Source organism: Scardinius erythrophthalmus (genome assembly GCF_964197995.2).
Source record: "Scardinius erythrophthalmus genome assembly, chromosome: 9".
Taxonomy (NCBI): domain Eukaryota; kingdom Metazoa; phylum Chordata; class Actinopteri; order Cypriniformes; family Leuciscidae; genus Scardinius; species Scardinius erythrophthalmus.
The window spans coordinates 22,772,643-22,795,763 of record NC_138229.1 but is presented as its reverse complement, the minus strand read 5'-3'; the positions used below and the strand labels follow the sequence as shown (position 1 = coordinate 22,795,763).

The following is a 23,121-nucleotide window of genomic DNA, read 5'->3' as shown; positions in this document are numbered from 1 at the left end:
ACAATTCCATAATGTGCCATCCAAAAAATATGATCAGTACCCATTTACCAGCCCCCTGCCTTTTCCCCCGTCTTACTCACAAACTTCTTCCACCCCCATCTGGAATGCCTGCATGTCTCAACTGCACAAGGAAGCCCTCTATTCACATCACATTAACACAAACAAAAAGAGTCACAAATCAATCTCTCGACCACAAAGACACTTGAAAAGGAAGTATGGACAGAAAATTCTTTCCAAATATAAGTGACATAAAAGAAAGAAGCTAGTGCAGCCATGAGAATCAGGCCTCTCACATCACATGCAGACATTCCTTCATCCCTCCCGACCCTCCCTCTGAGCCCTCCTCCTCCTCTACCACAAACCTACAACTACTTATATTAATGCAGCTTGCAACCTGTGCATACAGCAACATTTAGTTACAATTATTTATTTAGGTCACCAAACAAACAATTTAAAACAAAAGAAACCTAAAAGTGGTACTAATATAATGCTTGGAAGGATCTATATTTTTTCCCAATAGCAGGTTTTTGTCAGCCGATCCCCTTTGACCTAAAATATTTACTTGATGTATGTGATTTTAAATTAATGCTTCAATAATTTAACAACGTGTTAAAGGTTCTCTGATGTCGTTTAATTTCCATATGACATGCAGGTAAACAAAATATTTTATATATTTTTTATAGTAAGTGTTATATTTTGATTGTATTTATTTTAAAAAGATTTATTTTAATTTAGCATTTTAATGATATAAAGGCACAACATGTAAGATTTTTGGATTAAAATATCCAAAAACCACTAGAATAATGTTATATATTTTGTTGACTTGTGTTCTTACAGTATCCCAAATGTTCCCAAAAATCTTTAAATCCAGAGAAACCAGCTATTTTAACCAGTGAAACGGCCCTTGTCATTTTGTCGCTTGTCAATGATGTCATATTCACGGTACTCTCGATTTTCGGATTTACTTCCGTAAAAACCATGGAAACACCAAAGGCGCTTTAATCAATTATGTGTTTTATTAGACAGGTGAGCAACTGTTTGGATACCTTTATCGACAGAAAACGAATTGTTATTTTGCTCAACATGGTTAGTTTTATTGTTTGAATCTCGTTTTCTTGATTTACCGCGAGTAACAAGTTTGTCTCCAAAAAGTAAATCAGACAACACTATTGTCAAGTGGCTAACAGCAAAATCAGAAAGAGCTTTATTTGTAGTAACAGAAATACAGCATTTTCTCCACCATACAATGAATTGCAAGCCATTTAGCAGCACAGTCATCCAGCTTTTATTAATATGATATTATAATATCAATCTAGATTACTGCAGTGTGCAACAAGTGTCTCACAGCAGCCACCAAGTGAACCCACAGAGTAACATTATAACACAACTTACAACACACTCAAATGTTTTTTTAGTATGATTGTTTTGACCAAGTAAAACAGTGCTGCATTTTAAATTCGCCACAATTTTAATTCGTCAAATAAAGTGACCCGTATGAGTAGTAATTCAGCATTTACGGCTGTTTTATTAGAATGAAATAAAATAATGTGAATTTAAGCCATCAAATATTACTGTAACAAAGTTCAAGTTCAGGGCAGAAGAAGGACTGCGGCATATAAGCATAATAAAACAGAAACGTAAAATGTCCCAGTCGCTCGACCCGTCCTGCTTCACACCACAGTAACGTTAATAAAACTTTAATACATTAGCTCATCCATGAACATGATTTCTGCCTGAGTCCCGTCAGATATTTTTTCATCGGCCGTGACAACTCCCATGATTCCACGCTCATTGAGCACTTCTATTTGTCGGCATGTTCCTTTAACTGATTATAATAATGATAACAATAATTTAATAGTTTATTTATTTAATAATTGATTAATACCGTAAAGCGTGATATTTTCTGAGACGGTTATCATACTGTGAAAATCTCAACACTCAATTCCAACACGGAAGTGACTTAAACTGCAATTCATCGACTGGCCACTAGAGACAGAAAGAGAGTCAATCCCAAATTCCCATCATGTTAAAATGCCCAACTTTACAGCAGAAAAATGTGTTTATAGCCTGGTGCAAAAAGTGGTTTTGGTCTATATAGCTAATTTTGCCCTTCATGACAACTGTGAGGGGGGTGAACTGTTTTATAACTCATCCGTTTAAATTATAATGAGCCTTAAAGCTCTGCATAATTAAGGGCGTGGCCATTTGAGTGACCATTTGCCGCTACTGTCACTACTAGCTGTTTGTCTGCTATCTGTTAGCCGCCACGTCACCTCAGCTAATCCTGCCTCTTTGCCATTTTCGTTTATCCTGGAGTGATGCGTGGTGACGTACTGCCAAGACGGTGATGGCCGGCTCCGCCCACTTTGGGCTTCAAAATGCTCTTCAGAAACCTACGGGTGACGTCACTGACACTACGTCCATATTTTTTTTTTTACAGTCTATGGTTACAACCCTACACGGGAGAGTTCCCCACCCCACCCCACCCCCGCTGTTAGAAATTTTTAAATGAGCTACTTTTTACTTTTACTTGAGTAGATTTTTAGACTGGTATTTTTACTTATACTAAAGTAAAATTTCATTGAAGTATTGGTACTTTTACTTTTGTAATTTTGTAAAATTGTATTACTCTTTCCACCTCTGCAACTCACAAACCCCTTTCAGTTCTATCACAAACTCCATTTAGGAAAATCATGTTATATAGTCTCATCTCGTTTAAGTAATGTAATGGATTCAATACTAATGAAGATTACCATAGTTTTGACTTGTCCCCCTGTCTTTTCAAAAGAGCAAAAAATGCATTTAGAGCATTTAGAGTAATGCCACTTACAATGAAATGAATGCCAGGCCATATTTACATACACTAAAATACATTAAGATACATAAAACATACTGTACAGACTATTTTGACGTATAGCCACAAGACCTAAACATTATCATTAACACTCAATAAACATTGAGACTAGTGGAATGAAGTTGCTGTTAAGTTGTACTGACCTTGTAAAGTTTGTGTTTGTGTAAAATTATATCTAATCTTTTAACTTTGTTGTCATTATGACATAACTCCAGTAACTTTCACATTGTATGCACAATGATCAAAATACCAGAAAAGCACTATTTATATAGAGTATAAACAAGTGTTTCACTTCATAAATGATGATTTAGACAACGTTAGGCTCAAATTATAAACAAGATTTTACAGAATAATAAATTTATGTTCATTCATACAAACTTCACATTTTGGCTTTTAAACCCTGGGAAATGCCTGGCTTATTTCCTTTGTAGGCATATTACTGTAAATTATTACAGCATATTACTTTAATCTTTTGTGTATCATCATGAGTTAGAAAAAAATGCTAGTCTATACTAATGAAAAAGTTAAACATACATGTTTAAAAACCTCCAAAATCACTGTCTGACCATTTACCTGTGCATGTTTCCATTGGTGGTGAATGTCTGGTAACATATCGAACACTTGTATGGCCTCTCTCCACTGTGAACCAGCATGTGGCGGTCCAGAGAACTGGCCGAGCTCAAAGCCTTCCCACAGATACTGCAGGAGTGGTCAGTTCCCCCACTATCTGTGTTATGCTGGAGGATAAATGAGGCACAGATGTCATTACACTGAGATATAGTCTACATATATATAATATATAAAGAAATGAGTATAAAACATCTTCCGTTTCAGTGAAATTCTGATCTAATGATTTTAAAACAAACTAACATGTTAAATCAGATTGCTGTGGTTCAGTAAACAGGTGTACATGTAGGGACCTGTTTGTGTAAGAGTACGCACCTGTCTGATATGCATGGTGAGCTGGTGCTGTGTCATGCAGTTTTTGTTACACAGGGGGCAAATGAAGCTTGAGCGTTCTTCTTTAACTTCCTGTAGTAGACACACAGACAAGACAAGCTTTAGATACAACATACCCATTATTTTATTTATCATAAGTTGGGTTTCCATGATACAAACGTAAAGAAAATACTTTCAAAGTTTGCAAAAAAACAAACAAATGTGAATTAGTTGCGTTCCCATCAAGTTGTTCGGAGCGGATGACGGTAGTATTGGTAAACTAGTAACCAACAGTAAATAAAACACCATCAGCGGAAACAGCCGATTAGTCATGTGGCTTTAATGTTCACTAAGTCAGAATTTATTCGACAAATGCGTTTCTATATCCCATTATTCGCATCAACTATTCACCTCAACTTTTTTGCAAATTAAAGGATTTTTTTTCGAAATAGCATATTATCAAACATAGCTCTTGATATACTATTATAGTTTTTGTTAATATTTTTAATTGGATTACATTTTTTTGTATTTTCTGTTTTAATTTTAGTTATAGTTTTTGCAATTATTGTAATTTTTATTAGTTTAAAAAAATGTCTACTTAGTTTTATTAATTTTAGTACTTCACTAAATGAAAATGAGAAATGTCAACTTGGCAACTATCTGAAATAAAATAAGTTTTTTATATTTAAATTTATTCAGTTAATGTTAATTTTATTTTAGGTAATGAAAATGTTTTTTTTTTTTTTCATTAACAATAATAATAACCCTGCTACGAAAGTCATTTTTTTTATTATATTTTCTATTCCATTTCCGTATATACACATGATTCAAACATTTTCAAGTATTTCTCTGTTTGAGTATTTCCATTAAATGTATGTATATGTACATATAAAACAGTAAAGAAAATGACTTGACTTTAGTCACAATATGATTTCTTAACATATTAGAAAAAAATATTTATTTGTACTACATTTCTACTTATTTTTTTATTGGTAACACTTTACAATCAGGTTTTATTTGTAAACATTAGTTAACTACATTAGTTAACTAACTAACTAACTAACTAACTAACTAACTAACTAACAGTGAACAATACTTCTACAGCATTTATTAATCTTTATTAACGTTAATCTCAACATTTACATTTTATGGTTAAAAGTTTTATATGTCATGAACTAACATGAACATGAATATTTTTATTAATTAACATTAACAAAGGTTAAAAATACTGCAAAAATATATATTGCTCATTGTTAGTTTGTTAGTTGGTGCATTTATTAATTTATATATGTTAAAATATATAAAATATATAATTTATATATAACATTTAATATACATTTAATATAAAAATATGACTAGATTTCAACAACCCTGCAATGTTTAACTGTGCAATCGTACCCAAGGTGTCCCCTGTACAGAGCTCTGTACAAATTTGATTATATATTCAACTATTCATTTCTAACTATTATACCTCATGAGAGTCATAGAAACTGAAAACACATTAAGTAGTGATGTATTAATCAAGCAAAAATCCAAAATCAAATGAAAAATACCTTAACACATGTCACTACCCATGACTCCAAAACCCTAGTGAGATGTTTATTTGTCCCCCAGTGAGAGATAAACACAATAGGTAAAACAGATGCAGGATATAGCCTGCCTGATGAAGATAGTATGTGTCAGAGCAGCAGGAGCGGTTGTGCGCTCGCGTCACATGGAGTAACAAGTGGTCTCTCCATCTGTTTCTCCAGACAACAGCAGCACTGGCTGAGGAAGAGCATCACTAATTCAGTGGGCAGTAGAGCAGCGGTGCAGAGTCACTCAGCGTATGGAAATGCAGTTAGGGTTGTAGGAAGGGATACCAGAGGGGGCTGGGAGACTGAAACACCTGTTTTCTCCACAGAGAAGTGTTTCAGTCGAATCCCACACTTTAATTGAAGGCATAAGACAAGCATCGGCTCTCACAAAGGGGGGATTGAGAAAGAGCAAGGACCATTTGTTGTCGCTCATTTAACTGAGTTCATGTAACAGCCACTCTGACTGACTACCAGAGACGGTATGAGGGGGATGAGACAGTCCACTCGTAGACAATCAGGAAAAATCATAACACTAAATATGGCATCTACAAAAATGAGAGTGTCACTATGCGATTAAAAGAGCCAGTCATGTGTTTTTTCTACTGTAGAACGCGCATGTACATTAGCTGAACCAGCTTGAAAAATATAAAATCACTAAAGAATCAGCTAAAGAAGCCACATTTGAATTTTATTGCTGATTTGAAATTTGTTATTGAAACTCAATCTTGACAAACAGTCTTGGAGATTTGGTTGCATCCGAAATCACATATTTCCCTACTATATAGCAGGTGAAAAGCAGGATATAAACAAAGTAGTTTGTCCAAATTCACAGTAATCTTAAAACAGTACCTGGACAACCTACTACTTCTGGAGAGATTCTGATGTGCACATCTGATGTAAACTTTAATGTCCCATGAGGCCACGGGGGAGGATTTGTGTGTGGCAGTGAAGCGACGCAACTGACGCTGTAGGTCACATAATAGTGACAACGCGACGAATGTAGTACATCCAGAATTCAGTCACATTCATACATTACTAATTCAATAAAAGTACCTACTCAGAAAGTATGTGATTTCGGACACAGCCTTGGTCTTGGTCCCTATTCAAGTAGATGAGATACCAATATGGCTGCCAAGTGGACTGACTAGCTTTCAAAGGAAGACTCCACCTCTGCAACCTACTACAGGTGTAGTTACTTAGTGCAGTTGACATTCCCTGAATGAGGTGTACAGTACAATTACAGCAATAATAACATCCGCTTCTGCTCACATATAGCGAATGCTATACCTGATTTCTTCTCCCAGTACGATTGACAGAGGGTGATTTGGTGGTACTTCTGGGAGATGTTTTGGTGGGCTCAGAGTCGACTCCATTGATCTGGCCCACATTCATCACAGTGCTCATCATGGAGTTGATGGAGGACAGCTCCTCCTCTGTTCTGACTCCAGCTTCATCTTCATGCTCTGGTCTGTCCATTCCATCACAGTCTGCTTCTATAAATGACATGATTACTAAATGACCGTGGCATTTTAACCATTACAATGTGTCTCTTTAGGGACATGACAATTCCGTCATCATTTATTCACACTCATGTTGTTCCAAAATGTAAAATTTTCCAATCATTTTTCCTGATTCTATGAAATTAGTCTAAAAAGGTCTAATTTTGTATACTTTTGTATCACAGAAAAAAATTCATTTGGGTTTGGAAAAGCCTGAAAGTTAGTTAATAATGACAGAATCTTTATTTATTATCTCTTTAAACATGAGTGTGGCATCTCACCTTCAACATATTCTGGTGTATGTGTGGGTGGCTGATTGTTAACAGCCTCTTCTGACAAATGAGATTGTTCATTCACATCAGCAACACCAACACCATTGCTGACAGTCTTTTCAGGGGAGGCACTTTCCATTTCTAAGAATGGAGAATTTTTGTTACTCAGGACTCAATATAACCCAAATTATAACAGATATGCCCATTAATGAATTACTTTTCCCATTTGCAAAAGAAGCCACATTGAAATCATTAAGAGATTATATCTTCTGCAGAAGCTGTGAAGTGTTTTATAGGAGCAACTTTATTTAGCACATGCTCTTATTAATTGTTTTCACAGATTCAAATGGGAAAACTAAAGATTTCTAATAATAACCAAGTTGAAAACAGTTGTGCTGCTTAATATTTAAGGTGAAACGGTGATACATTTTTTTCATGATTCTTTTATGAATAGAAAGTTCAGAAGAACAACATTTATATGAAGTAGATTTTTTTGTAACTGTCACTTTTGATCAATTTAATGCGCCCTTGCTGATTAAATGCCTTAATCTTACTGACCCCAAACTTTTGAACAGAAGTTTAAATATTGGATTTAAAAAGCTACACTCTTGCCACAAACATCTCATTTTGAACTGAGCGCTATGCATTGAATTGTCTAAAAGTGAAGATAGGAAAAGCACTGGCTGAGGAGTGTTTGAGGCAGCTGTGGGAGTGTGATACTACAGCGAGAGAGGCCCATCCCAGTGAGGGGGTGGTGCAGGGTGAGGAGACGGGGGAGAGAAAGATGAACGACACATACGTGAGAGCACGGGAGGGGAGAAAAGGAGGGGAAGCAGAGATGGAGGAAAACACTGAGAGAAATGTGAAATGTGAGAAAAGTGTAGAGAGAGGACTGGAAAAGCGAGTCGAGGGACTGGGTGCATGTTCAAACGGAAGAAACTTGGAAGTCTTTCTGCTGTAAAGAGAGGAACAGTAGGGGGGTTGGGTTTAGAGTCAAAGCAGGAAGTGGCTGTGTGAGCAGTGGAGGGTAGACGGTTGTCTGCTGTACTCTCTCTTGCTCTAACCATGCGGCCCTGCTGCAGTTAATGTGTGCCATTGCAGGGTGTGATCTCCTCTGCTGGAGGGGGGAGGGTAGGAAATCCCCCTCCCAGCTCCCACCATCCCAAACTCTGCTCATGTACTTCCACTGGTTGGAAAAGTGTGGAGAGAGGAGTCCTGACTATTTGTCCTGACTTTTTCTATATTGGATTTTACTTTGAGGAAAAGAGATGCACATATGGAAGGGTTTAATGCGTGTTCACACTGACTAGAGGGCACTAGGTCACTAATAAAGGTACGGTCACATTTACCGTTGCTCTGCAAATTGGAGTCATTTTAATTGGAATCCGTGCGAATTGTGCGACTTGGATTTTTGAGTGATTTCGCTAATGCTCAAGTTGGTCAAGCGATTTCACCAGAATCACCAAAAAAAACCCTGCTTGGTTTGAAAGTGACTTCTGTGTGAGCAGTGCTTCATACTTAACTACTTAACTTCACTAATATGATTTCACCTTTTAAGCATTCCTACCTCTGGATGCCCTAACGTTACTGGTGTGTAACGAGATTGAGAATGAGAATTGAGAATGTTCTCAATCTCAATGAGATCTATTCTGCTAGAAATAAAAAATTCACAGGGATGTATAAATATGTCAGTAGTGCATTATGTATCATATAATTAAAATGAACAACTATCAGTTGTATTCTGTTAGAACTATTCTGTTAGAATGACATGAACCCATTGTTTTGCTGTATGAGGGCACAGACAAATCAAATAATCTGTGTAATCTCTATTGTGTTGTCTCTCATTTGCATATAGCTAAGTATGCCCAAATTGCATCATCAATGGTTGCTGTTGCTTATGTTGACAGAAATCGTCCACTCTCAGATACCGAAGGTTTCGCTATAAAAGCCTTTAGCCATTCAAAAATATAATGCGTCCTTGCTGAATAAATGCATTAATATCTTTCAAAAAATCTATTGAGAATTTTTATAAGTGAATAAGAGGGATAAATGGATCATTTAGAGTGTGTGGACAGATGCAGCGTATAAGTGCTGCAAGCTGAGATAGCAATACAGCATAGATCCAGAGATTATCTGAGATTAATGAGCTGTTATTAGCCAAGCATCTATGGACTAACTGAGAGGGTTAGGATTAAAGACAGTAATTAATTAGCCACTGGAGCTAATGACGACAGATGGGCGTCAGTTAAACACATCATCATATAGTTCATACATAGGACTAATATGATAGGAAAATATTTGGTATGAGGCAGAAAATCAAATGAACTGGCAGGAGGTAAACAAAGTTAAAAAATAATAATTCAAGAAACGATATACACTAACGTTCGAAAGTTAAAGGTTGGTCACCCATTAAATTAGACCTTATGCACCAGAGAAACAAGCATCCATCTTTAATATTTTGTCTTTAAACTTCCATTTTTGCGGTAGCTCTGTATAATTCTATGGCATCGCTGTTGAAGAGTAGCTGGAAAAGTTTTTTACTTTACGAGTTAGCGAAAGTTATCATGAGCACTGTAATGTTTGAAGCATATGTCATAACAAATGTCAGTAGACCGGGAAGATTTTAAAACGAGTGGTTCATTCATAAATCCGTAAGATATTACCTTCATGCTGTGGAAATACAAGCCGGAAGACAGAACACAACGAGTGCGGCGCTGAAAAGGGGCGGAGCTACATAAGGTCTATCAATGTAAAGGAAAATCTAGATTTCCACCCATTTGATTTGTTGTTGTGAGCGGTTGCCAGGGTGTTGCCATGAGACTGCTAAAGCATTTTGAGTGACATTAGCAAGTTGCATTGTGGTTGCCAGGGTGTTCTGGGTAGTTGTGTGCTGGCCCAAGTCAAACAAACCCACTCCCAGGTTTCTATGATATTCTCATCCCTAGATAATACTTCGTAGTGGTTTGTTTTGATGTTAAAGCTATATAAAATAGAGCATAAAGAAAAGTATGGAAAATAATATAACAGTGATGCTAGCTTAATAAGCACCAGTAATAATTCAAGAAACATTATACATGTAAAAGAACAAAAAGGACAAATAGAAAAAAAGGAGTGCTGATGCTCTGATACACACTGTCCAGGCAAGCACATGACCTCTTACATCTACAGGCTATAAAAGTGTCTTAGTTAATGGGAGTGTGGGGATTATACAGACCTTCCCTCCTACTGGGAACAGATAACACTGGATAATGATGAGTCCATCTGCCCCTGACCATCACTCTCTTTTACACACTCACACTACAAGGTACATCAGTAGGAAGACAGAAACCAGAAGAAGAGGTATATATGCCCATTCACTGAACCTCTGAAGAAAACATGAGCTATGGTCTAAAACCTAGTGAGCAGCCTATATAGACAGCTACCTTTTAAGGCAGCATCTTAACTACCATGAAACCACATATGTGACAGATCTGAAAAGCTCTACATTAGTGCTCTGCACTGGAAACTCAACTCTTAATTGATTCCAACAGAATTAGGCATTAGCATGTTGCTAAGCTAACAAACAATACTCTATCAAACATTAAGAAAACATTTCACACACAAATAACTATGTGTATTTCCAACATTTCTCTCACCTCCACCATCTTGGATTTATTATTTTCACTGAGTTTGTTGCAATGCATTCTGGGTTTGCTCAACTAGGTTTTGGAGCACAGTAATAAACTTTCTCAAATCCCAAGGAATGACCCAACAGCATGAATGCTCGCAGTAGATTTATGTTTTCATTCAGAATGTTCTTGACTATTTTGTTCCTCTTTTCGTTCATAAGTACACAGAGGAGTGGAAAGTATGAACACCACCACCCCCCCATGTTCCACCAGAGAGAAAGCGGGGAACTTGTGCATTTCCTGTTTGGTGTGGTGGCTGGGAAGTTCTGGGGAATGCTGAGCCATTATTCTCCTTTGCTTCCTCTACACTGCAGAGATCCCATGTTCTTCCCTGTTATCATCCTCCATCTTACAGGCCATCCTCCATCTCACTTATATTCCTCCTCCCAACTAACCTCCATCTCTTCTCACTTTGAAAAATTTGCATCTCAACATACAAAATACTATTTTAATATCTAAATAAAGATGTTCCATACCAACACACACAACCTATGTAAAATTTTAAATAATCTTAAATGGATAATTCACACAAAAATTTAATTCAGTCTTCTAATCCTATATGACTTCCTTTCTTCCATGTTTTTGTCCGTACAATGAAAGTCAATAGGGTTCAATGTTGTTTGGTTCCCAATGTTTAAAATAATCCTTTTATGTCCCACATACGAAATTAAGTCTTTCAGATTGTTAACAACATGAAGGTGAATTAATCTTTTAATAAAGGTTCAGCAACACCTCCTGACTATCCACATGGATGTACTGTTGTCAGGCAACTCTATATGGGCATACAAATGGAATAATAATTTAATTTAAAATATTTTATGCCTACAGTGAAAAAAAAAAAAAAGAATCCTGCTAAATTTATTAATATTAAAAAACGGCAGCTGTCGTGGCCAAGACATTCACCATAAAAATGAGAATGTGTCAGGTATTATTGGAATTATATTGGTGCCTGTATGTTTTACAACTTATAACCATATTAAGTAATATGGGGTTAATATACCAATCTACTTGATTGACAAAAAAAAAAAAAAACTTAAAGTGTACTGATAACCACCATGATAATACAGGTGGTACAACAGAAAACCACATGATGAATCATAGTTCATAAAACATGTCCAATACTCAAATATAGACGGTGCACAGTGTCATAACACTATGAGTAACACACTAAAATAATACAATAAATATTCACTAAATAAATTCAAATGCAACCCAAAACACCCTAATGTACATTATTACTGATAACAAAAATAAGAAAAAGCAAAACTATTTATATAAATATAATCACATGTAATTTGTGATGCAGGGATTTCTGAGAATGTCCTTTTACTGTTTTTCACAGTAAATTTTACAGCACTTACCATAAACCATAAATCTGTCCGTATTTTACATATAATGCAATGTTAAACCATTTTCAGTTTTTCATCCTATGTGGTAATGTAACTTACTGTTAACCAGTTAACACGATTTTACAGTAGAATTTATATTTTCTATGTAAAAATTACACATTTTTTACAGTGTATGGATAAAGGGATTTGAATCTAAACCCAACACCTATGGTGCCTGCAACTACCCACACACACACACACACACACACACAGAATGGTCAGTAGTGTCAGGTGCCTTTTGAATATTTACCCATTTTAAGATTTGGGCTAAACACGTCACAGGGTCATGGAGTCGCAGGGTTACGGGCACAGGATGAGGGACAGCGACCTCTGCTCATACTAAAAGAAAGCAAAACACACACCCACACACAATTACTACACACACAATGCAAGTGTTACACTGCAAGAAAGCCGTATACACCAAGCGAGTGTTATGTTTAAAAAAAGCACACATAACACAAGAGTTAAAGGGAGCTGAGTAAGCATGAAAATGAATGCGAGGTGTTTCCCTTCGGGATTAAAATGAGAAATCCTTCAGGCTATGAGGGGATTGTGGATTCAGAGCACGTTTTCCCATGAGGCGAGGTCCGGGAAGAGACAGCGGCCTGAAAAGGCCACATGAGAAAGAGTGACATCATTTCAGATGTGCTCTCTGTAGTGTAAAGGTAACAGGAGAGATCCAGCCTCAGGCCTCTTGTTCAGTTGGTAAACTGAAACGGGCTGCCATCACATAACACAAAGTCACATGCACTGCCAAGTTTCCTCTCGGGTGAGCGCAGGAGCCAGTGCTACAGGCATCTGTATGGAACATTACTACTGCTTTTACAATAGCATATCACAAGAGCTGGTATTAAAAGACCCAAGAACAAAGGGAGGCAGAAGAGTGTGAGGATGAGGGGATAGAGAGACGGATGACGTTACGGAGATGGATGGAAGGCAGATGGATGAAGCTTAAGGTTGTCAGGATGTGCAAAACAGGCTTATTTCAAATTATCCAGTCAGGAAAAACATATTTTTGTCTGACAGACATTCATGTGATACCATGGACACAAATAAAGTGGGTTAAAGTGCAAAGCGTGGACATTTTTTACAGCAAATAAGCTAATGTGATACGGCATGATGGAGCTTATGCGGGCAATACAAATTTGAGTTCCCCAGTTCGATTCACACTTTTGTTTTTTATCTCCTCTTAATAAAGTTTTGTTTTGTGTTCCTCTAAGGTTTTGATTTTGTCCAAATGAATCAGAGAAAAAAGTGTGTAATGACAATAATTAAACTATTTTAATTAAAGCATATTCTTAATGAAAATATGATGACAAAAAATAAGCTGCTGAATAAAAACTACTGATCCTGTCCAAAACTTAGTTTTTGTCTTTTTCGTCATTCATACATCTTTTTTCTACGTCTTTTTGCACATTATTGTCAACTAAAATGTTATTTACACTAAATTAAAACGGTTATTTTCCACTGTGAAAGTTAATCACTCAAAGGTTTAACTTCTGTAAAAAAAATATATTTTTTTAGTAAAAATACAAAAATGTATTAAACTTTCTACAAAAAATGTTTTCAACATTGATAATAATGAGAAATGCTTATTGAGCATCAAATCAGCATTTTCAAATGATTTCTGAAGGATCATGTGACACTGAAGACTGGAGTAATGATGCTGAAATTTCATCTTTGCCATCACAGGAATAAAGTGCATTTAACATATAGCCTATTCAAGTAGAAAACAAATATTTGAAACTATAATAATATTTCACAATATTATACTGTTTTTACTGTATTTTTGAAAAATAAATGCAGCCTTGAGCATAAAAAACTTCTTTCAAAAACATCAATAAATGATACAGACAAAAAACATTTGAACGGTAGCATATATGCAATTTTAGTCCAAAAGCAACAAAAGCTAATACATTTTACATAATAAAACACTGACTAAATATAAAGAACATTTTCATCAAAAATGAATAAATAAATAATGACTCCAAAAATGTTTTAACAACTCAAGGTATGTGTTTGGTTCCCAGGGAATACTGATAAAAAATATAAACAAATGAATAAATGTAAAAGTAAGCAGGTCAGGAAATAAGCACGTCGCTGGTACAAAAGCTCTTAAGAAGGCCAAAACAACGGGCAAAAGAAAGAGTGTGTGTCTGAGGCAAGAGTGTGTCAAAGCTCCTGCATCCCTGTGTGACAGGCACAGGCAAGTGTTGGATTGTGGGCAGGTGTTGGCTCATGGGGCTATCGCGTTCTGCTGCCTCTACACTCCACACTGTTCCTGTATCAGTTTCAGCATGTGTGTATGTGTGTTTGTGTTGAGTGGGGGAGGTGTCAGAATAGAAGGGTCTCGGTGGGGATGGGGGCTACAGTGCTCCGAGAACCAGGAGGAGGATTCCTGACAAGAGAAGAGGTTTCTGGTTTAACTGGTTCTACTGCTCAGCTCTCTCTCTCTCTCTTTCTCTGGGTGGTTCTCCTCCTCCTACATCCTAACAAACTCTATCTTATTTCAACACAAACTTCTGCTGCATTTCCTGCACAATTTCCTTTTCTGCAATCTTATCCAGGCAAAAAAAAAAAAAAAGTTCACAATGATTAATATTAAATCAGAGTCATATTTATCATTAGAGCATTATACAAACCTGTATCGTAATTCTTCTTCATATAAAAAAAAATAGAAAATCTGTGTTTTACAACATAATAGCTAGTTTCTAGCAACTCTAAATATGGTTTAGGTGTGTGGCCAACTGGAGAACCAGCTGTTGGGCACCTGGCTGAGCTGGCAGACCAGCTTGGACCAGATAGACACCAACTATCATGTTCCAAAACACAGCTATCGCTTTAGGCTGGTTTCAGCTGGATTTTCCAGCAGGTGAGGGAGTAGTTAGTAGTAGTAGTAGACCGTGACAAATCAAGAAATGTGCTTGAAACTCTGATTGAAATGAACACAAGGGGTTAACAGGGAAGAAGAGGAGGAGGCCCTTGGCAAAGCAGCACTCAGCTGTCACTCCAAACAGGTGGCCCTGACGTGACCTTTGGCTTTTATTGCATACAGCAACCATTTTGTTTCAGGCAACCAGGCCAGGAGCTCCAGCAAAAACCATGACATCACACATGGAGGATGAACTTCAGTGAGAAGTCAATAAGATCCAAAAATATGGTTTGGATGAAGGGATGCTCACGGTGTTTGATGCATGTGCTACTGGCGATTACGCAATCATAAAAAGGGCCTACAATTTTGAGCGATGGTGAAAACTGTTGTCATGTGGCCAATTTTAAAAATCAAACACTAAAAACTAAAATCAGTCATTTTAAATGCTACAAGCAGTGTTATTTTAGTATCACTGATATACTATTATAGTTTTTGTTAATATTTTCAATTAGATTTTTTTATACATATTTTGTTTTCATGTTTAATTTGAGTTAATTTAATGAAAATTAATGAAAACTATCATTATGTTTTAGTTTATTAAGCTTAAGTTATTTTAGTAGGCCTGCTTCAACTGAAAATTAGAAATGTTGCCCTGCCAACTAGCTGAAAGTTTTTATATTTTATTTTATTTTGGTTAATGATTTATGGTTTTATTCTGATATTCATTTCAGATTTGCAAAATATTGCTTAACAGTGGTATTAAATTATGACTGTTTTATAAACATTAATAATTTTAAACAAAAGTGAGGCGAAGGTAATCAAAAAGGTACAAACAGGGGAAAAGAGCATCCATCCATCCATCCATCTTCTACCGCTTATCCGGGGCCGGGTCGCGGGGGCAGCAGTCTAAGCAGGGATGCCCAGACTTCCCTCTCCCTAGACACTTCCTCCAGCTCTTCCGGGGGGACACCGAGGCGTTCCCAGGCCAGCCGGGAGACATAGTCTCTCCAGCGTGTCCTAGGTCTTCCCCGGGGTCTCCTCCCGGTGGGACATGCCCGGAACACCTTCCCGGGAAGGCGTCCAGGAGGCATCCGGAAAAGATGCCCGAGCCACCTCAACTGACCCCTCTCGATGTGGAGGAGCAGCGGCTCTAATCTGAGCTCCTCCCGAGTGACCGAGCTTCTCACCCTATCTCTAAGGGATCGCCCAGCCACCCTGCGGAGAAAGCTCATTTCGGCCGCTTGTATCCGGGATCTTGTCCTTTCGGTCATGACCCACAGCTCATGACCATAGGTGAGAGTAGGAACGTAGATTGACTGGTAAATCGAGAGCTTCGCCTTGCGGCTCAGCTCCTTCTTTACCACGACAGACCGGTACAGGGACCGCATTACTGCAGAAGCTGCACCGATCCGCCTGTCAATCTCCCGTTCCATCCTTCCCTCACTCGTGAACAAGACCCCAAGATACTTGAACTCCTCCACATGAGGCAGGAGCTCTCCACCAACCTGAAGCGAGCAAGCCACCCTTTTCCGACTGAGAACCATGGCCTCGGACTTGGAGGTGCTGATTTTCATCCCAGCCGCTTCACACTCGGCTGCAAACCGTCCCAGTGCATGCTGGAGGTCCTGGTCTGATGAGGCCAACACGACAACATCATCCGCAAAGAGCAGAGATGAAATCGTGTGGTCCCCAAACCCGACCCCCTCCGGCCCCTGGCTGCGCCTAGAAATTCTGTCCATAAAAATTATGAACAGAACCGGCGACAAAGGGCAGCCCTGCCGGAGTCCAACACGCACCGGGAACAAGTCTGACTTACTGCTGGCAATACGAACCAAGCTCCTGCTCCGGTCGTACAGGGACCGGATAGCCCTTAGCAAAGGGCCCCGGACCCCATACTCCCGGAGCACCCTCCACAGGCCGCCGCGAGGGACACAGTCGAATGCCTTCTCCAAATCCACAAAGCACATGTAGATTGGTTGGGCAAACTCCCATGAGCCCTCCAGCACCCTGTAGAGGGTATAGAGCTGGTCCAGTGTTCCACGACCGGGACGAAAACCACACTGTTCCTCCTGAATCCGAGGTTCTACTATCGGCCGGATTCTCCTCTCCAGTACCCTGGCATAGACTTTCCCAGGGAGGCTGAGAAGTGTGATCCCCCTATAGTTTGAGCACACCCTCCGATCCCCCTTCTTGAAAAGAGGGACCACCACCCCGGTCTGCCAGTCCAAAGGTACTGTCCCCAACCGCCACGCGATGTTGCAGAGGCGTGTCAGCCAAGACAGCCCCACAACATCCAGAGACTTGAGGTACTCAGGGCGGATCTCATCCACCCCCGGTGCCTTGCCACCGAGGAGTTTCTTGACTACCTCGGTGACTTCAGCTTGGGTGATGGATGAGTCCGCCTCCGAGCCCTCAGCCTCTGCTTCCTCAATGGAAGACGTGACGGCGGGATTGAGGAGATCCTCGAAGTATTCCTTCCACCGTCCGGTGATATCCCCAGTCGAGGTCAACAGCTGCCCACCTCCACTGTAAACAGCGTTGGTAGGGCACTGCTTCCCCCTCCTGAGGCGCCGGACGGTTTGCCAGAATCTCTTCGAGGCCGACCGATAGTCCTTCTCCATGGCCTCACCGAACTCCTCCCAGGCCCGAGTTTTTGCCTCCACAACCACCCGGGCTGCAGTCCGCTTGGCCCGTCGGTACCCATCAGCTGCCTCAGGAGTCCCACAAGCCAGCCAGGCCCGATAGGACTCCTTCTTCAGCTTGACGGCATCCCTTACTTCCGGTGTCCACCACCGGGTTCGGGGATTGCCGCCTCGACAGGCACCGGAGACCTTACGGCCACAGCTCCGAGTGGCCGCGTTGACAATGGAGGTGGAGAACATGGTCCACTCGGACTCAATATCTCCAGACTCCCTCGGGATCTGGTCGAAGCTCTGCCGGAGGTGGGAGTTGAAGATCTCTCTGACAGGAGATTCGGCCAAACGTTCCCAACAGACCCTCACAGTACGTTTGGGTCTGCCGAGTCTGTCCAGCTTCCTCCCCCGCCATCGGATCCAACTCACCACCAGGTGGTGATCAGTTGACAGCTCCGCCCCTCTCTTCGCCCGAGTGTCCAAGACATACGGCCGGAGGTCGGATGAAACGACCACAAAGTCGATCATCGACCTCCGGCCTAGGGTGTCCTGGTGGGAACATGGAAAAGAGCATGAACAATTAAATATCAAATTCTGAACAAAAATGATATACTTAAAAAAAACTGGTACTTATATTGTGCATCAAGTGATATATTGTGCAGTCATATACTAATGTACTTCGTACATTTCTCTCTTACATGAGAGAAAACGACACTGAACAGCACACTGATTTCAATTACCCATATTCGTTATGGTTTTGGCTAGTTGAAAACTTTAATTTTGGTTCATTTTCAGTGAAGAATATGAAGAAAAATTCACCTCTTGGCAGCAACCCACATGCAAACCCTCTTTTGGTCTGTGCAACCAGAGCGTAACCATCCATTCGCTGCGAGGAGACCCTAACTTCCTCTGTCACATACAGCTGCTGTCCTGTGATGTGACACACGCTGCAGTATAGCAGACTGAGCTCTCTGAACTACCACCCATTTCCAGCACTGTGCATTCCAGGCTATTTAAAACTCAATCCCAGTGCAGATTTACCCAAGCGTACACTTCTGGTCATTATTTCACAAACCTCCCCCCAACCCCACCACCACCCTGATCTCTCTCCATCTCACCGTCTTTCTCTAAACCCATCTGCAGAAGAGGGCCATCCTCTGCAGCGGAATGAATCGTTCGGTGAAGGATTTGAGGTTTGAGGCCTCACAGACAGCCACTGTCTCGGGCCAGACAATATACAGTGTATTGCCCAGTGAGCTGAAGTAGGTCAGAAAGTGTATTTGGCAGTGTAACGCATGTTTACGCTCGCTGTCTCCACTGCAGAACTCGCAGCCTCCCGCCTGCACGCATGCATGCCAGCTCCCTCTGCTCCTGTGTCTGTTATATCCACCCCGACCGGCCCTCTGTCCTTCTCCACCCACCTTCAACTGAGTCCTTATCATCAGACACAGACTTTGTCTATTCAGCACACCCACTCTTGCGCCTCTGAATGAGCATGCATGCATGCATGAGCTCGCATGCACGCAGACTACTTCTGCATAAAATGAGTCACCAATGGGGCTTAATTATAAACTACACATGGGCTTTTCATCTGAAGAATGTTCTTCTGCTCAAATGTGACCGTTGTGTCCATCTCCTCAGGGCAACCCTGATCAAAGTACAGGGCCACATCACTGAACGCTGGTCACCATAGAAACCACCATTCACTGACTCCTCCACAGAGTCCCACCCCCGAAGCCCCACCCCTCCTCGAGGGCCCTGCCGTTTAATACGACCAATCCAGTCAGAGCAGTCAGGTGACACTGCAAGGCTTATTTGAGCAAGTAACTGCTGGAAACAGCCGGAGGTTGTCTGTCAACCACATGGCGCTTGTCAAAAGCTAGAACGGAGAAAAGCAAACTGCCTTTGCGAAAATAATCCACTGTGCTCGCGCATACACAACAGCCATTGCTGAAATAAGTAAGACTTTGTGTAAGAGCGGCTCTGGTGCCAGTGGAAAGACCGCTATTCTGAGGGTGTAACATACAGGAGACGTTTGGAAGGGGGAAGTGCAAAGATGGTCTCCATTCAGCATAAGCCATTAGGATTAAAGGGTTAGTTCATCCAAAAATGAAAATTCTGTCATTAATTACTCACCCTCATGTCGTTACAAACCTGTACAATTTTCGTTCATCTTCAGAACACAAATTAAGATTTTTTTTTTTTTTTTTTTACTGAGCTATTTCCATACAACACAACAACCACTTTGACGCTTCAAAAAGTTCATAAAGAGATTGTAAAACGTATCCATATGAATTTAGCGGTTTACTCCAAATTTTCTGAAGAGACTCGATTACTTTATGTGATGAACAGATTGAATTTAGGCCTTTATTCACATATGAACATTCATCAACTCACACATCAGTTGTGGTAAACGGAGGCTCAAGCATGTTCGCTTGATGTTGCGAAAACCAATGAGGTTCATTCTCTTGTTACGCAGCATGTCTGAGCTTTAGCAAGAACCAATGAGGTTCATTCTTGTGTTACGCAGTAAGTTTGAGCTTAAGCAAGAACAAATGGAAAGCAAAATGGATAAACAGCTAGTACTGTGTGTCAGAATTTCCGGAGCTATACAATACAAGTTTGCGGTAGTTTAGGGACATGGGGAGAAAAGCTGTGTCATGGAGACATATCTCAATTCAAGTTGGAATGTCAGGTGCTGTCGCTTGCTTCTTAGCATGGGACAGATACATATTTTGCTGCTGACCAAAAGGTGTAACAACAATCAAATGACTAGACGTATAGAACTCCCGCTTAACTTTTTTAAAACTCCTACTTTGCTCTGGCCAGCGTAGTGCAAATCGCTTTGTGTCTGAAGGGCTACGCTGAACCCAGCATTCCGCGTCCGGTCTGAAAGGGCCTTTACGCAGCATGTTTGAGATTCCGCAAGAACCAATGAGGTTTGTTCTTGCACGTCAAGCAGGTTCGGTTGAGCTGCTGTTTATGTTCGCTGATCAATGTTTATATGTGAATAAAAGCCTATATTCAATCTGTTCATCACATAAAGCGATTGTGTTTCTTTAAAATTTGGTCAAAACTGCTCAATTCATATGGATTAGTTTTATGACAATTTTTTTTTTTTTTGGGTGAACTAACCCTTTAACTAATATTATTGACATAAAAATGCTAACTTTTACAGCGTTATCATGTTGAACAAATGGAAACTGCATGTAGAGAACCAGATAAGAAGTGTTTGGAAGCCCCAAAATGTTAGTAAAACCTTCACAAAGTCATTTTCTGCGGGCAGAGTCCATTTGCGTGTGTATACTAATCCCTCTCTTACCGTGGTCCCCCTCATAATCTTCTGTACTTTGCCTTGGTGAGCACCCTGATCTGGGGCAGTGCAGTTCAAACTCAAGGCTGACAGAAACAATTAGATCATGATAGAAAACTAAATTGATGAAAACAAAAAATGAACCTAGTTCATGGTTCTTCAGATATTTTAACATTCTATATTCACATTTTTTTAATGGAAAACAAGACAAAAACACTGAGGAATCAAATTTTTGCAGTGTAGTACACAACTGATTATGATATATTTATTAAATTCATCTTTGAGAGTAAACTGCAAAATAATGTGTGTTTTAGGACACTTTTTCAGTGTTTGTTTCTAAACTCCTAATTGTAAGTTACATGCTGGCTGTGTAAATGCAGATAACACAGACCTCTGCACAGCTGGAAACGGTTGGCCAAAGGTAAAGCGTCTATTTACTTTATTTGGTTTTTAGTCTGTCCTATCTAATGATTATCTCAAACATAGCTGTTTGACTGCGTTGTTGTATACTCACATTGTTAGTAGCCCAAACGAAAGAGAATGATGCTTAAACTAAGTGGAACGGCATGCAGTTTTGTGAGCTGCATTTACACAGCAAACATGTAAACACAGTAAATAGTAAAGACGCAATTCTGTGATTGGTTGGGATGGGGGAGGGTACAGAGAACATCTCTCTGATTGGCTAGAATGAGCTTTTTTTGTTTACTTGGTAAACATTTATGCATATTATAAACTAAAAGAGGACATGGCAGTAAACCCCAACAACCAACACAAATAATTAAACAATCAGAGAACACCTTCCTGAAAGTACTGAGCATAGAGAGATGGGGGGCACTGTTGAGCAAGCTGTCCAGTTTAGAGAAAAAGGATATTACTATGTTCTAATTTTATCATGCGTGTTAAAATTATGATTATATTGACAGTATGTTTTAGATGCATCCCAGCAATAAAAAACGGATTTGCTGTTTGCTAGTCAGTTGCAGGTGATAAAGAGGGGAGGGACATTCTCATTCTAGAGAGCATCTGATTGGATAAACATCTGTGTAGTGCAGAATGAGTCATCAATACATAGATTTTGGTCAATTTTCCCAGATGAGAAAGACTGTACGTTATGCAAACGTGCTAAAGGTTCATTTTAGAAGTTAAATTACTTAAACTGACTTAAAAACTAACAGACATGGAATAAAACACGTCTCATGTTATCATGAAGTCTTTAAGACTCAGAATCTGATAATCGGATTAAAATACCTACTCATTGGCGTTCATTTTGCCTCTTCAAGTCTGATTCTAGTATGCTCAAAGAACACATCCCATACTCTGTGATAAGCAGGTTAATATTTACTGCAACCCTGAGATGAACCAGGCTACAAAAGAACCAGGAGTGACCTTTGCCTCATTTCCATGTTTTGTTTTCCCTGTCCTGTTCTGTCAGGATTCCTCTGCTCATCGAGGTTCATTTAAATGAGAATAAACTCTCAAAATACAACTTAAAATACAATTCATTTCTTTTAAAGTTTTAAACATTTGCAAAACTTCAAGAAAACAAGCCTCTAATTCATTTTTGAAATGGATCAATTGTATGAAATCAATGTCCTACTATGTTTAACAGTTTCAGCAAAGTAAAACTATTTTCTTGCTGGAGAACACCTATATATAGACAGTTTAATATACTATTTGCAAGTTGCTAAATGTGAGTGCGGAAACACAGAAATCAGGTTCTAAAATAATTTTGTTCAAAGTACTGAACTCTTAACATAGCTAGGATTATCAGACATTACTAAGGGTCAGGATGGTGGACAGGCACGTTCTCCTCAAACACACTGTGTGTCTTATTTTCTAAGAGCTGGAAGAGACGGGAGCGGCCGAGTTTCTCCTCCTGAAAAGACACCATTTTGCTTCATTGTCTACACTGCCTCAGGGCATTTTGGGAGAGGCTGTTAGAGAACTGCATGAATCACCTTAATCCTGTCGACTGACAACAGTCAACTTCTAGCATCTTTCGGCAAGCATGACTTCATAACCTGTTTTCAAAGAATCCCATTGTAAAACAACTTTTAAAGGTACCAACACATTATGAAAGCTCCACTGCAGTATAATTTGAATCAT

At 39.4% G+C, this 23,121-nt stretch overlaps 1 protein-coding gene across 2 annotated transcripts in view; it reads right to left on the bottom strand.

The window, feature by feature from the left end:
• rreb1b (ras responsive element binding protein 1b) overlaps positions 1-23,121 on the bottom strand; it is a 38,771-nt gene that overhangs the window by 9,535 nt on the left and 6,115 nt on the right. Inside the window, exons 2-6 of one of the 2 annotated variants that reach the window (XM_081375182.1) lie at positions 12,448-12,536; positions 7,151-7,282; positions 6,658-6,863; positions 3,797-3,886; positions 3,428-3,591 (exon numbers count right to left, since the gene is read on the bottom strand). In XM_081375182.1, the coding sequence (XP_081231308.1) occupies positions 3,428-3,591; positions 3,797-3,886; positions 6,658-6,863; positions 7,151-7,282; positions 12,448-12,451 (596 nt within the window). In that variant the 5' untranslated portion in view covers positions 12,452-12,536. The remainder of the gene's footprint in view (positions 1-3,427; positions 3,592-3,796; positions 3,887-6,657; positions 6,864-7,150; positions 7,283-12,447; positions 12,537-23,121) is intronic. The other variant, XM_081375181.1, reaches the window with a different exon arrangement.